General features: G+C 40.6%; 1 protein-coding gene across 7 annotated transcripts in view; it reads left to right on the top strand.

The window, feature by feature from the left end:
- The window catches only part of cnnm2b (cyclin and CBS domain divalent metal cation transport mediator 2b), a 35066-nt gene extending 23659 nt beyond the window's left edge, over positions 1–11407 (top strand). The window contains exons 2-10 of one of the 7 annotated variants that reach the window (XM_041036197.1): positions 1979–2122; positions 2967–3108; position 4453; positions 5009–5176; positions 6577–6670; positions 7760–7822; positions 9244–9246; positions 9814–9992; positions 11126–11407. In XM_041036197.1, the coding sequence (XP_040892131.1) occupies positions 1979–2122; positions 2967–3108; position 4453; positions 5009–5176; positions 6577–6670; positions 7760–7822; positions 9244–9246; positions 9814–9992; positions 11126–11407 (1076 nt within the window). Of the gene's footprint in view, positions 1–1978; positions 2123–2966; positions 3109–4452; positions 4454–5006; positions 5177–6576; positions 6671–7737; positions 7823–7912; positions 7950–9243; positions 9247–9813; positions 9993–11125 lie in introns of all 7 variants that reach the window. The other 6 variants (XM_041036200.1, XM_041036196.1, XM_041036195.1 and 3 more) reach the window with 6 other exon arrangements.
- The last annotated feature ends 4409 nt before the right edge of the window (positions 11408–15816 follow it).

Below are 15816 nucleotides of genomic sequence, written 5' to 3' on the forward strand. Positions count from 1 at the left end.
TCAGAAAGGTGAGGTTATGTTGACACACATTCCGATTGGTTGTCCCTCTTCCTCTGATGAAGGACAAGGTAAGAACTGCAGTTTTACAATAGAAAAATACTACATCCATACAAAAGGTATTAAAATAAATCAGTGCAAAGCTCGCTTTTTGTTTAGACTGTTACCTCTGGACAAAGCTAAGCTTGCTGTTTCCTCCTGTTTTCAATCTCTATGCTAAGCTAAACTAGCCAACTATTGACGGTAACTGTCAAGCTGAAAGACAGAGAATAAATGGATTCCCACAATGTCACACCACTCCTTTAAATGGCAAACAAACAAACAAATACAAAAGACTGTGATGTTATTTGATACAAAAATATCTTGATATTTTCTGGATTTTCACGCTCAGATCATTTCAGCTCACACGTTAAGGTCGACACTTTTTGCCTACAAGCCTATATTCAGAAGCTGTTTATAAACCTGATGTGAGTGGAGTGGATGCCATTAGAGAGAAGGAAGTGATCATTGATCTGTTTCACTGTGCTGTGCTGGCCACTCCATTTGCTATTCCCTCCCTGGGAAGTTTAGAGTAATTGCTTGCTCAAGGACTTCAGCGGCCTGATTGCTTTAACCTACCAAGGCTCCATTTGTGCTTGTCCTAGTTAAACCCAGCCCCTCAGTGATAAAGCAATATGCTGAAGTTGTCATTGACATCTTAATAGAAATAAGTAGTTTCTACTGTTATTGGACATTTTGAAAATAGGGCCGGACTGGCAGGAGTGCTGCCTGCCATTTGCAGACTCTTTGTATTAGTGGATTTCCGTGTTTACATTATTAATACCTCTCTTTGGGGATGGTACCCTTGCAGCCTGTTAGGAGTAACCTGAGTAAATTTGTTGAAAGCATCAATTCTGCATCTAATGGTCACAACATTCCCACATTCAGACTCTCAGGCTCTGTACACTGCACATCAGTGTGCTGTCATAGTGTTGTGAGGAAGCAGTGAGCTGCAGTGCAATAAAACACTCTTGGTGATCAGCCCAGAAGTCCTTTCAGCCTGTGCTTGTCTGCACCAAAGCAGCCAACATTAGCTGAAACAGCATCTGAGCACTGACTCTGTGATGTACCTGTGTTTCTCCAAAAATAACCACACACACACACACACGGTCGCGCACCCATGCACTCTGATACACGTACATGCACACGTGCACACTGATGCCCTCCATTATTTACACACAGGTGTATCTGCATGCAAACGGCCCATTCCGAGACAATCTGATCACACAGCGGAGGCTTCGCCCGGTCTGTTCCTTCGCTCGGTGAGAATATCGCCGGGGCGGAATGGAAACTTCATTTTGCAGGGGCTAATATTAGCCTGGGCCTCTGGAAAATTCCTTTTAAATGATCACAAGCTGAGAAAAGGCAAAGAATTTGTTTAGTGTTTTGCCTGACAGTATTCTCTGCATACACGGCAGTTTGTTTCTTTTTTTTTTTTTTTTCAGATGGTACAGCACACAGGAGGGTCCTGGGAACACAGATGTGGAAGGAGGGAGGGCTAAGGGGGTTCAAATGATGAAATTTGGGCCTGTTTCTCTGTCAGTCTGTCTGTCTCTCTCTATCTGTATGCTGGCACTGTCAACACTTGTACACTACCCTGTTCTGCATCCCTGCTCATTTAACTGATAAGGAGATTAGATCTCTTTGTGTCTCCTGCCCTGTGTGTGATTTGGATTTGGACTCTAATTCATACTACAGCCTCAGTGTCATAGCAGCCACAACACTATCTGAGATGAGTGATTTAGGTTTCCTTTTCATTTTCTTAGTATAAAATACCATGTATAGTATTTATCTGTGATACGTTATAGGTGGAAATAGTCGTGTGTGTCCCCGCCTGTTTGTTCCCCCATCACTGCCTGACCTATATTTAACTTTCTTTATTGTTATATGACCCTAACTTTATAGCCTATGTTTGTTTATCTGTGTGTGTATGTTTTGCTAGGAAAATCCCACCTGGCCATAGTTCAGAGGGTGAACAACGAGGGCGAGGGAGACCCTTTCTATGAGGTTCTGGGTATCGTCACCCTGGAGGACGTTATCGAAGAAATCATCAAGTCAGAGATCCTGGACGAGACTGACTTGTACAGTAGGTTCCCTTCATGAAGCTACTGAATACTTCTTAGACTTAAAGATAAGGTGTCACCAGCCTGTCAAAGTAAGAGCCCCAGGCTAAAATCCAGTTGACTTGTTGTAAACTGATCCAAGTTCAGCAGTTGGGAAGGAAAATGAGAGGAACTTTAATATATATACTTTGAAAAGTGATTTCTTTGACTGATGGGTATAGAGAAAAGAGAGAACAAGTTAACACACGGACACATGAACTGTCAAAGGTTAACTGCTGTCTGAAAATGTTGACAAGCAGTTTGAGATGTCTCAGTCTTCTGAGGAGGACTTTTGCATTTAGACTTTTTTTAAAATTTCAATTCCATTAAAAAAAAAAAAAGTGTTTATTTTGTACCAAAATCTACAAAGAAATCTATTTTAAAAATGTGTGGTGAAACTTATCACTTTACATCCAAGGATGAATAAATAAGAAACTTTTTTTTTTACAGTCAAACTTTGGTTTCATTCTGACTTTTTCACACCAAACCTTGAACTGACAGTACTGTTACACCCCTAATGGTATCAGTAAAAGCAGACATGGAGTACGTGCCAGTCTTTTTGTTGCCCTAATACATATGGCTTTAAGTAATGCTAAGAATGTGGTAAGCTAACAATGTAGCCCCCTATAGCTCTCCTTTAGTTCTGAGAAGGACGCCACAGCTACGTTTCTGGAAAAAGCAATAAGCTTTGGGTAACTCAAGTTTAGTCACCCTATGACCCAGGACGACGAGCTCCGTGTCTGTGGAGTGGTATGGGTTGACCTTTTACTGTTATAGAAAAGGTTTCAGTTTGTGTCTTGCCCCTGACTTTTAATTTTCCCTCCTCAGCTGACAACAAGACGAAGAAGAAAATCACCCATCGAGAAAGGAAGCAGGATTTCTCGGCCTTCAAGCCTACCGACAATGAAATGAAGGTTAAAATATCACCTCAGCTTCTGCTGGCTACCCTGCGTTTCCTAGCAACAGGCAAGTGGGCTGCGTTGCTGCTTGACTTCCCCCAGTGTGCCCTCAGCCCCTCACTGTGGGGAAAGTGTGTGTGTGTGTGAGCTGTTTGCGTGTGCATATGCCCGTATGGGCTTTGAATTTTTGGGCAAGTGGGTGTAGGGAGGAGTGAGTATGTGTGTAGAATGAGTATCTGCTTGTGTGTTTGTGTGTGTGTGTGTGTGTGTAAGGGAGTGAGTTGTGTGAGGACTCACAACAAGCGTGTTGGTATGCATGTGTGTGTGTGTTTGTGAAGAGGTGGAAGGCCTTTCGGGAGCGCGGCACGGGATGTCTCTGCAGACTGTGCAGGGATCCAAAAAAAAAAAAAAAAAAAAAGCAGGCGTCTATTTGCTTGCATGTCATGCACTGAAGGATACATGTTGAGATCTTAGCTCACAGCTTTAAAAACACCACCCTGTTTGCTTACACTCGTTCCTTAGTGACATCACGTCCAGCATTTTTGGCCAATGATCGGGGTTCTCACACAAGTCAACATACTTAGTGTAAAATGTGAAATATTTCACCCGCTTTCCCTTGGGAAATGGATTTCTGAACAGGCAGAAGAATATCCAAGTACTACTACACCAGCAGCAGCAGCAGTTGACTATGCCTCACTGCAGATGGATTTGCTTTAGAACTTTGACCTAGCAGCTAAGCGTTGATTAAGTTCCTCTAAAGACTATTAGGGAGTTTAGTTCCTGGTGGTGGAGCCAGCAGCCAGCTGACACATATCACCGCCGCTGAGTTCAAGGAGCTGATTGGCCCATTAGGTGGTTGAAGCAGACCAGTCACGATCAGGATACATCTTTTAAAAGTTTTGGTTAGGTTCGTATGTACAGAGAGGTTTGTATGCAGTAACCGCTGAAACTACGGCTGCGACAAAATGTTGAAACCAGTGGTCATTCTGATTCTCTTTTTTTTTTTAGATGTAGTCAAGTGAAGTAACATACAAGATCTGTAGACTTTGAGTAAATAAAAACTCCACAAATAAAAAACAGAAGGAACATATTGGACCGAATGCAAGAACACTTATCCCAAACTTCTCATGCTTTTTTCTTTTTTCGTTTTGCTCATATGAAAGTTTGTTTCAACCTGTTGAACGGCACCTGTTTATGAGGAGGTGTGCGTTTGTAAAATTTTATGATGAGCATAAATGACACCTCGTTCCACCTCATTCCACAGTTTGTGAGCATGTTTCATTCACAAAAAATGACACCCGAGTAAAAAAGAAGTTCCCATCACAGAGCTTCAGATCCAGCTTTCAGAAATCAATATTAGACAATATTAATAGTAGACTACATCTGCCAACAACAGAGCAGTAACCGAAATAAAGAGTGAAAGGTTTAATATGAACATAGATGCAAAATAACATCTTGCTAAAGCAAAGTGGTGCATGGCTTCGATGGGCAACAGTCAAGTGATAATAGTGAGAGGAGTGGGAGAATTTTCCTAACTCTAGTTTATAACCTACAAAGTTAAAATGTGCCAATAAAAGCAGAAAAAACAAAAAGGATTTACTTTTAGGAGAATTTATTTTTGTTTCAGTTGACTTCATATTCATTCATATATGATACTTCATATTCAGTCATTATAATTCTTAAGGTAAACAAGTGTTTTTCCCTTGTGGAGAAAGACAAATTATCTATACATAACTCGTACAACAGATTTGAACCACTCATAAGTTTCATTCATACCCAAAAGAAACATGTAAATTATAATTAAACAAAGCAGAAAATCAGTAAAGTCTCAAACTAGAGCAAGAAAGGATTGGCATTTTATTTTGAAAATTGGAATTCATTCGTTATGTAAAAGGAAGTGTATCCATTATTTGCTGGGATATAGTTTATGCTTAATATTCCTCCCTTGTCATTCTCCCTCTCTCCTCAGAGGTCGAACCATTCGCACCTGTGCAAATGTCCGAAAAGATTCTGCTGCGCTTGTTGAAGCACCCAAACGTCATCCAGGAGCTGAAATACGATGAGAAGAACAAGCGGGCGGCAGAGCACTACCTCTTCCACAGGAACAAGCCCGTGGATTATTTCATCCTCATTCTGCAGGTGCGTGGACTTGATGAGGTACAGAGCAGATATGTTCCAAGGTAACGTCCAACATCGGACACACTGTGGGCTGAATTTAAAAGGATTCTCAGCACAAACTGAACAAACTATCATTAATTAAACAGCAGTATTGGTAGCTCATACTCTTCCTGTCATGTAGCTCATGCTGCGTGGGTTTTTCCTCCTCGTTTCTTTCCTCTTTTACAACTTAAATCCTGTGTTATCGTTACAGCTGCACACAACTAAACCACACTATAAATTACACAAAACACATTTTAGTGTACTAACACATTGCTGTTAGTACCACAAGCTATTGTTTTTCCTCAGTCCCACAGTTTTTCACAGAATAGCCATCGATCTAACAGAGCTGTACCGCAGGGGTTTGTTCCCACAGGGGCCACGTATCCTAAAAAGGTATGCGTGGTATGATTGTACTGCAGGGCAGTTTGGATTAAAACACACAACAATGCTGAAGATAAACAGCTCATTAGTAATACAAATGTCTGATCTAAGAGATACACTATTACAGAGAACACTTACATACTGGCTAGTGTACAAGAAACTGAAAACATGAAAAGCATTGAACATATCACTGGAAATTTCTTAACAAATCTTAATGCATTTTTCCTCAAATGTAAGTTTTTTTTTAAATATAAACACCAACAGAATAACAGTAGTGGTATACGCATCCCTCTCCTTTCTCCCTGTCCTGTCTTTGCAGAAATCCTGCGATAGAGTTACAATTATTTATTCAAAAGCAGATCAAAACAAGTGCTGCTGACCTTCATGTAGCCTTACACTTTGAAAACTGGTCCCAGTGTCTGCTCTGTCTCTGAATATGCTGCTGGTGCCAACTTAGAGTCTTCCCACCCAATGTATGAAGTCTGTCATAAGGTCTGAGATCCAGGGAAGTCCCAAATCATCGGCGCTGAATTGGAGCTAAAAGTCTTGGTTGTTTTTCCACTGTGAAAACACTACAGCTGGAAGACATATTTGATTTTTCCAAACATATTACCACCGTTCACATACTTACATTTCCCCTATCAGTCCACTAAGTCAATTTGTGTAGTAGCCTCAGATCAAATGCGGTCCAGATTGGACAAGTGCAAGGTCACTGCCCTTGAGACCAGGCTTAGGAGCAGATTGGGAGCTATTAAACAGAGTACGGATTTTCTGCAAGTAGTAAAAAGGAGAGGAAGGGTAGGGTGAATAAATATATTTGAGATTCTGAATAGGGTGAAAGTGGAAATGCAAAGCACAAAGCTGGAGCGGAAATCCTAGATAGAAAGGTCCAACTTTTTATTATTGGTTTAATATGTGGACATGAAGATATATTTGAGATGTAATGTGTTGTGAAGTTGTTAGTGTTTGGAGATAACTCTTGCTTCTAACTGTCACAGGGGAAAGTGGAGGTGGAGGCAGGAAAAGAGGGGATGAAGTTTGAAGCGGGACCGTTCTCCTTCTATGGGATGATGTCTCTGACAGCCTCTCCAGGTGAGACCTCTGACTGATACATCCTATCTTTTTAATGATTGTTCACTTTCTTTGAATGTTCCTTTCCATGAAATGCTTTGTCAGTTACACATGAGTAAAAAAAACTGTCAAGTGCCAAAAACTAGCATCAAATACTTGTTTAGCTTTGTTCTCTGTTTCGCTTATTTTTTGATCGGACAGTTTCTGATTTACATGATGATTTTGCTGATATCTGAATTTATTTAGCTGAAGTTCTTGCAGGGTTTTAACAGGATTTTACTGTTTTTGTATCAGCTGCAAAACTCAGATATCATATCAGCCTAATAATAATAATTTTAATTATTTTTAATTATCCAGTTTTAGTCGCAAACATTCCCATTGTACAGTAAATATTACTTTGTGTATCATTTAGCAGCAATGTACATCAAATTAACTTTACTGCTGTATCCTGGTGAAAGCCAAATGCAATGTGAAATCAATCTCAGCTTCATCTTTGTCTTAAATCCTGTGGAAATGGACGTGTCCACTGTCTGCCCTCACGCTGCCAAGCCAGCAAAGCACACATCAGTTTATGAGCTTCAGTGATCAAAAGCCTAAATTTCCTTCAGTGAATGTTTATGAACAACAGTTGTGAGACCGACCAGGCTGTCCTGCAGTGACATCATGAGAAAGCGTCACCTAGTGATCCGCTCAGTCCTCTCAGTTCATTCATAAACTACAATACTATTCAGCATTTCTCGACTATTCTGATTCACTTGGGCAGTGGGATCTGAGAGACACCTACTGGTGAAAAAGTAGAATAACCTTTTGCTGTGTGTGTGCGTAGGCGCCCAGCAGGCAGAAATCAGGAATCAAATACTTAATGATTCAACATGATGGAGCAGTAGATGGTGCATTGTCTTTGATTTAACCTTTCAATACGGCAGTAAAGACAGATACAGAGAAATAGGTGGCTATAATCTGCACGTGCCGTTCTGATGCTTTTCTAGCAGATTTGATCCCAGAAAGTTTACAATTTGTGGACATGAATTGATTATTTTTCACTGTTGACAGACTTTTTTTTCCCCTCTTTCTTTCCTTCTTTGCTCCTTCTCTCATCTCTTCCCCAAGTCCCTCTGTCCCTGTCTCGTACCTTTGTGGTCAGTAGGGCTGAATCATTAGCAGGATCTCCAGGTACAGTGGCCCTTTCTGTCTATACATCCACACATCTTCACATCTAATACCAACACTAAAATCATCCTGTTGACTAATCTGACAGTTGAGAACAAAAAACGTTTTGCTGAATTCAAAATGTTGCATAGTAGATTGTCTGCAAAGTTTAACCCGCATGCTTTATGTAAACATACATGAGTGTGTTTTACCAATTTAATCTTCATTGCCTGCATGAGTAGTTTGTTTTTTTGCTTTGGGTGACGTTGTGGCAGACCGTGTTGATGTGTGCACGCCTGAAAGTCTGTTTGTACTTGAATGCAACATGTAGTGTATATTCATGTGTGTGTAGGTGAAAGAAAAGAGGGAGAGAGGAGAACAGATTCAGATCGAGACTTAACACCCTCATCCCCTGAGCCATTAGTCAAGTGGCTGAATGGTGTTGGAGACTGGAGGCCCCAGAGCGGACCCAGGCTCCGCCCCGCTCGCCCCTAACCTTTAACCCTCCGACTACATAAACAAGACCTACAGCTACAGCCCCCTGCCGGACACCACTGAGCGCACATACAAAGACACACACGTACACACATGTTCACACGCACAGGCGCATGTACACAGAGCGCACACACTCCACACATAACTACGGACGTGCTGCCACGAACACAAACACACCCACATGTATCCGGAAATGCAGTTGAACAAATACGCTCTCTTTCTGTCTTTAGCAGTGACCCACAATGCACCTCTTAATGTGTTTCTGTTTTGTCCAGTGTGGTGCTACACATACATTTGAGTGTGTATCCGTGTGTACGTAAAGGCATTATGTGTGTATTCTTGACATGCGCTGCCTTTTTTTTTTTTTTGTATTGACCTGGGCCCTGCGGCCCCTAGAAAGTGGAGTACTAATCCACAAGAGTTCACATGCCAAGTCTTTGGCCCACTGCGCTCAGTCCACACACACACACGCGTGCGCTGTTTGTGCGTCTCACTCCGTATCACGCACACACATATTCCAACACGGGATTACATACATTCCAGTCAGCGTAGTAGCATTAGCCTCGGCCAAGCCGTTTCCACTTTGTTGTGTGTGATTTTCACTAGGCTTCTTTAAGAAGTGGAAAACATAATCTGGCTTTAATTAAAAAATAACAAAAAAAATCACACACACACACACACACACAAAAAACGAACAGGTTCTCTGTGTTGTAGCTCATAGAAGGAAGCCGCATCTGTGGAGACCACCGGTCTCATTCCCGACTGTATGAGACTCCCCTCACCTAAAGACTCACGTTGAAATGAGATTTCCATACATCGTCACAGCAAGCGTCTGTGCTAATATCACACACTTGACCTGGAAAAATGTCACCAATACACAGGATCTTAGGTGCTGACGAAGCTGTTGTGCAGCTCAGCTAATTTCACAACAAACTGTGAGAAGGTTAGAGCAGGTACATCACAGAGCTTTAGTGTCTGTAACCAAAATATGGCCAAATAGATAACGTCCTGTTCTCATAGCTGCGATGATTAGCATCTTACCAGACAAAACAACAGTATGTATCAATAGCATGTGTCATATAAACTCTAAGATATATTATATATGAGCAATAGAGATGTTAAAGACTGCCAAATGTCTGTCACTCTTCTGCTCTGCCCATAAGAAATCATCACACACATTTTGCTCTTGTTCTTGGGAAGAACGGGTCTTATCAAGCTCCTCTTTCTGTGTTTCCAGCTTGTCTGACATGATGATACATAACAAATTTGTCTAAATTTTCTAAGGGTTCCCTAATAATGGTGCAAGATGCAGTAACATGTCAACTCTATAGGACTTTACGTCTCATTTATTTATACTATTTTTCACTGGTAAAACTGAATTGGGTTGACTAATTTTGCACCATGGAGATGGGAACTAAATGGCACAATATCTATGCACACTCATTGTCTAGACTCGAATCAAGTTGGCGTCTGTTTTTTTTTTTTCATTTTTCATGTTCCTCTCTTTCACCTCCATACAGAAAATAAATCTCCTCCACGGCCATTTGGACTCAACCACTCAGACTCTCTGAACAGGGGTGATCGCATAGACGCCATCACCCCGACTCTGGGCAGCAGCAACAACCAGCTCAACTCCTTCCTGCAGATCTACGTACCTGATTACTCAGTCAGAGCACGCTCAGACCTGCAGTATATAAAGGTGAGAACGCACACGAGTGAGCAGAATATAACTTGTGTGTATAAATACCATTAAAGGTTTGACCGATGTGTATGTATAATATCAACACGGAGATGCTTGTTATTGAAGCATTGAAGAGTCTTTTAAATGTTTTTAGGGTGTTAATTAATAGATGTTTTTGGACAGTAGAAACAGGGATTAAGACTAGAAAAAAGACTGACAGTTGACAAATTAAATCTATTTATTAATAAACCAATCGAATCCAAAGGAAACAAAATTTTATTAAAGAGAATACAATAAAAATTTCTTGGTAAATTTAAAGCTGCAATAATCTAATTTATTGGTTCACACTTTCAGCTCTCATTAGTGCTGTTTGGGTTCAGGTTGGTGGAGACCAAAAACAGAGATAAAAGAGAGTGAATCTCGGACTTACATTCATTAGATGGATGGAATCATGACAAATCAATGCTTACCCATTTCTACCAGATGTGTAAATAAGCAACTGTTTGCTAACAGTTTCATCAGAACAACTTTATAAGTTGATTGTGCATTTGTTCTGCTGCCCCCAGAAGGCCAGAATAGCTGTTTTATTAGTCAGTTTATTGTTTTAACTTGATTGTTGCTGAGACGCACATGAATCTAACTAGCTCTGGAGCCTTGTTGTGGCACAAATAGGCTAAAACCTCATGTCTCTTTGTCCATGAGTGTTTCCCTGAACCTTTCAGGATGAAGAGATGACTCATGTGGGAACCAGTCAATTCTTTTTTTCATTGTTCAGTGAATTGCTTTGATTTGATGTATGCACTGATTTATTTCTTTATTCATTCAGAGGCTCTCTAGATCCACAGCACCTTTACATTTTACAAGGAAAAATACAGTGGTTCATCATCAAGATTCTTTTGCTTTGCAGTAGTTGGGAAACACTATTGATTTTATTGAAAGATTGTTAAAGTATTTAGAAAATTATTACAACGTTTATAGAATATATTTATATAGTAATGTTCAAGGAGTAACAATCGTGATGGACTCTGATGAAAATGATTGGTTGACTGTTGTTTAATAAAAAACAATATCAGCTGTCCTTATTGGCAAATTGGTTTATCAAACCACTGTTTACAGACTCATGTTTACCCACCATCTTCGCTGTTTCCTAGGTAACACGCCAACAGTACCAGAACGCCGTGATGGCATCACGGATGGACAAGACGCCCCAGTCCACAGACAGTGAATTCACTAAGATTGAGCTCACGCTGACGGAACTCCACGATGGAGTGGAGACCCCAACCGTCGTCACTACCACAGCCAGCACCACTAGCACCACCCCTGCTGTGACCATCGCTGTGGCCAACGAGACGTCCCACCTGCTCAACCAGCAGCAGAACTGTGTGGGCCTCAGCAGGAGCAACCACAGCGCCCACAACGAGGGACCCATCTAGTCCCCACCGAGCCCGGTGGAGACCCAGACCCTCCACCCTGTCTCTTGGACACATACGGAGCGGTGGCATGGATGGAGATCAGGGAACGTGGGGAAGTGGAGGCGGGTGGAGTGAGGGTTCTGCTCCAACCAGTAGCCCCCAGTCAGTCAGTCAGTCAGTGAGACCCTTTCATGGAGGGGCGGTGGGGAAGATGGGTGCTGCGTCACCCTGAAGGCCCCCCACCTGAACGCTGTCAGAATCCCTGCTGTACTACACCCTCTTACTGAGGCTGCTCTCGGACAGTACCTGTGACTGAGCTTCTTTTTTGGGACAATCTGACACTTTCATAGCGGTGACTTGGACTAGAGGACGACAGAGTACATGCAAACCCTGCATCCCTTTACCCTACACACGCACACACACACACCACACACACAAACACACACACCACATAATACAACATTTGCTGTACTTTCTCCTCAGGCCAAAGACTTTGGTCCCTTCTTCTTACACTGGACACTCACTGTTTTTGCACACATTCAAACGCACACACACACACACACACACACAAACACAAATGTTACTGCAACACAAACTTCCCCACCTGTGCATCTTTCAGGGAGGCTCAGTCGACTGTTGATCCCATCAGCGAGGACTCAAACCCAAACACGCAGAGAGCAACGGTTGGTCAAAGACTGCACCAAAAACCGCTTTGAAATAAACCGTTAAACCACGAACCAAGAATGTTTTCCTGTATTTATTTATTTTATAATATTGTATGTATATATGTACGCGTGGAGACATGATATGACATAAACTGGCATACGAGCATGTGCGAGCATGTACACAGAGGTGTGCACGGGGGCACACGTGTCATATCTAATAGGACATGCTACATATATGGAGATGAACATCCATTCATGTATATGAGGAGGTGAGGGTCTTTTACAGATACAGTATGTATATTACAGATCTTGTTATTTTTACTATTATCCTAAATCAGGCTTATGGTACACTATCTTTTTCACCTTTAAAAAAAAAATCACACTATTGCCTTTAAGAGAAATCATATAATTAATTATTTTAACAAAGTGCAATGAACCGCGATTTATTTAAGAGATGATTATAAATAAAAGAATCACTGTATTATAAATTGACAGATATATTTGTATGTATGTACTGTATGTATATGTATATTTGTTTATGAAAAATGCTAAACTGCAGCCATCCACAAGCAAAACTGTCTTTAGTCAGTCTCTGTTTTCTTTTTGTCTCTTTCATGTTTTTGCATCCTTTGACCTCAAACACGTCTAGTATACGTTCATATGGGAGTTATGATGCCTAGACTTGTCACCACAGTGTAGTTTGGGTGAGGAGTGGGAGGGTGGGGTTGGGGTGGGGTTTAACTGGATGGCGGGGTATGTAAAAGTGCCGACACAGCACCTACGCATGTGGAGGTTATGTGTCTTTTTTTTTTTTTTTTGCCAATTTTACACATAATCAAACTTGATAATTGCACAGTATTAATGACCTCATCTAACATGTTGAGCATCATCAACGTCACAAAAAGCAACCTCGACATTAAACGTGTCCATGAATGATACACAGCTACGCTTTCCCACTGTTTATGTGTATGAATGACTGATTTTTTTTTTTTTTTTTTTTCCCCATGTGAGTCTTCAGATTATAGCCTGCCCCACTCAGTTCTGACAGCAATTAATGTGAAAGAGACTTTAGTTGTTTCGGCTTCCCACACAGTGTAAATTATAACCAGTACTGATTAATAATAATTTTTGAGTTAATTCAGATCACAATTCAAACTACTCTAGTCCAGAACACTGACCCCCAGTAAAACTACAACTTATTGATTTTTGACATCTACATTTATTTGCATGTTACATATTGTTTGTTTAATCCATACAAAAAAAAATTATGAAAAGGCCAAGTTGGGATTTTTACAGTTGGTTATGTGTCAGACTATTTCTTGGCCAGCTGCATTGACTTCCTGAAGTAACTAGTGAGTGTTTTTGTTGTTTGTTTTTTTTTAAACTTTGGACAGAGCCAGACTAGCTGTTTCCATATATTTTCCATGTCTTAATGCTAGGCTAAGCTAACGTCTCCTGGCTCCAGTTTCATATTTAATGTCTAGACATGTGTTATCAACAGTCTCATCTAACTCTTGGCAAAAAAAAAAAAGAATAAGTTTATTTCCCAAAATGTTGAACTATTCCTTTAATTTTTTTTCTTTAATACTTTCCTGCCCTTATTATTTTACCTCATAAACACAGGAATGAGTTTTACGATGTGCTTGAAAATTTTTCCTCCTTAGACTAGCATACCTCTGTTTAATTCATATCTACTGGGGTGTAGATTTTAACTCTTTTGACTATAAAATGATTTTGATTCCACTTCCAGGCCTGTTCATTAACACTATATGTACTGTATCCTGGCAGTTTGCCTCATTACAGGCAACATAAACATGTCCTAAAGCTGAATCTCTTTTAACATGCAGTTGCGGTTTGTAGCCACTGGTGGTCGCTGTTTCCTCATGTAACTCACTGTCTGTGTGTGTGTGTGTGTGTGTGTGTGTGCGTGCGCATCGGTGTGTGTGTGTGTATGTAACAGTCTCTGTAAACAGCACACATACAGACACACAGCCCTTCCATCTGTTAAGCCACGAGGGGCGTCCCTGTTGTATAACCAGACGTAGAGTACGTCTGCATTGTTTGCAGCTGTGTTTGCTGTTGTTTATTGTTTACTTGAAAGTGCTCCTATGCAGCAGGGCCCGCTCTGCTCTGCAGGGACAATCACTCCAGAGACGAAGCAATGAATGATGATCAGATTGTAAAACTGAGCTTGTGAAATTCATACTCTTCTGCTTTCCAAGCCAGTGGATCTCAGTGCCTGACAGGAGAGCGAGAAGCATGGCGACAATTCAAAAGTCCAAACGCACAATAGAAAACACTGGGCGAAGCATCAGCAGTGACTGAGCTCTTTTAATATTCTGTGCTACAGAACACATGCATACTGTTTTCTCCCACACGCCGTCATCTGCTGAATGATCAGCCTTCGATTTATGTGAATGCTTTGCAAGCCTGTGTTTAACTGGTCTTCTGTGCATCCCAATGCTGCTACTGTACCCGCGTGCTGTCCATAATGCTTCCTGTACCTGAAGACAACGTTCCCATTGCCTCCTCCAGCTGGTGGTTTAATAAAAAAGTGAATGATTAACAGACAAGACAGTTGGTGGCTCGGTGTTCTCAATCTGAAGCGGTGCTGCGTCTGAATGCTTTCTAATGAGGCTTCATTCATGCTTTAGTTACAATAAGCGATACAGTTACCAATAGTGATGTAATGTGACGCTGTGCAACTTTTGAATGAAGAAAAAACACAATCTTCCTCTAACAAATTTAAAGTTGAGTATATAAGCAACAGAAAATTGCCTCATTCAGTTCAATACACTCAAGGGTTTTGTTGCTACAGCCTTACACTGGTCTGGTATGACCAGTAGCAAATTTACTTAAAGCTACAGAAAAGCAGCATCACAATCCAGTGAATCATGTCAACAAAGAGGCTGCTGACAGGCCAGAATATATGTAGAAATAAAATATTTTTGTGTTATTATTCAATAATAGCACCATTTTAATACACCACATATTGTAACATTACAAAAATCTATGTATATTTTCAGTATTTGATGGTCGACCGTGAGGCAAAATACTGAGTCAGGGAATGTCACTGTAGCACACTCTCCCTCCCTCCATTAAATTATAATGTCATCCAACTTTAACAGCAGTGAATTAAGAAAGATTAGAAAAGTTGTTGCTAATGACTTGCCCCCTGATGGGTAAGTTATAATGATTTGTCATCACTGTCCTTGAACACTGTCCATTATAAGTATCCTCAAGATAACTGCTGATCCACAGAAGCAAGATTTGAACAAAAGAGCATCAAGAAGAAATATGAAAAACTATCTTTATTCTACATCTTTATGTATTTTACCTCAATGTACAGTCTGTAGGGTAATTTCTGGAAACAAACAAAAGACTATTCAGGAGAACATAAATTGATTGATATGCATACAAACAGAAGATAGTTTAGAAAATGAAAGGTGACAGTTTTGGCACCTGTGGTTAACATGTATTCTTTCAGGGAATCACAACAATGGATAAAAAAAAAAACAAAAAAAAAAAACTAAAGAGCTGCAACTGTTCACAAGGCTTTAGTTAGTCGGACCAACAGACTCCTGTGGTACGGTATAAAAATTAACACACACACAGAAAAAAAGTTATTTGGAAAAAAAAATGATAAGAAAAGGAAATGGAAAGGTCTATTTACAGTTCTGTAAATCCAGACCATTTAAAAACTAGCTTAGAAAAATAAAAATAACCTCATGGTGTTGACTACAGGTAACATTGTAGTTACGTTAC

The sequence above is a fragment of the Toxotes jaculatrix genome, chromosome 4 (assembly GCF_017976425.1).
Source record: "Toxotes jaculatrix isolate fToxJac2 chromosome 4, fToxJac2.pri, whole genome shotgun sequence".
Lineage (NCBI taxonomy): Eukaryota > Metazoa > Chordata > Actinopteri > Toxotidae > Toxotes > Toxotes jaculatrix.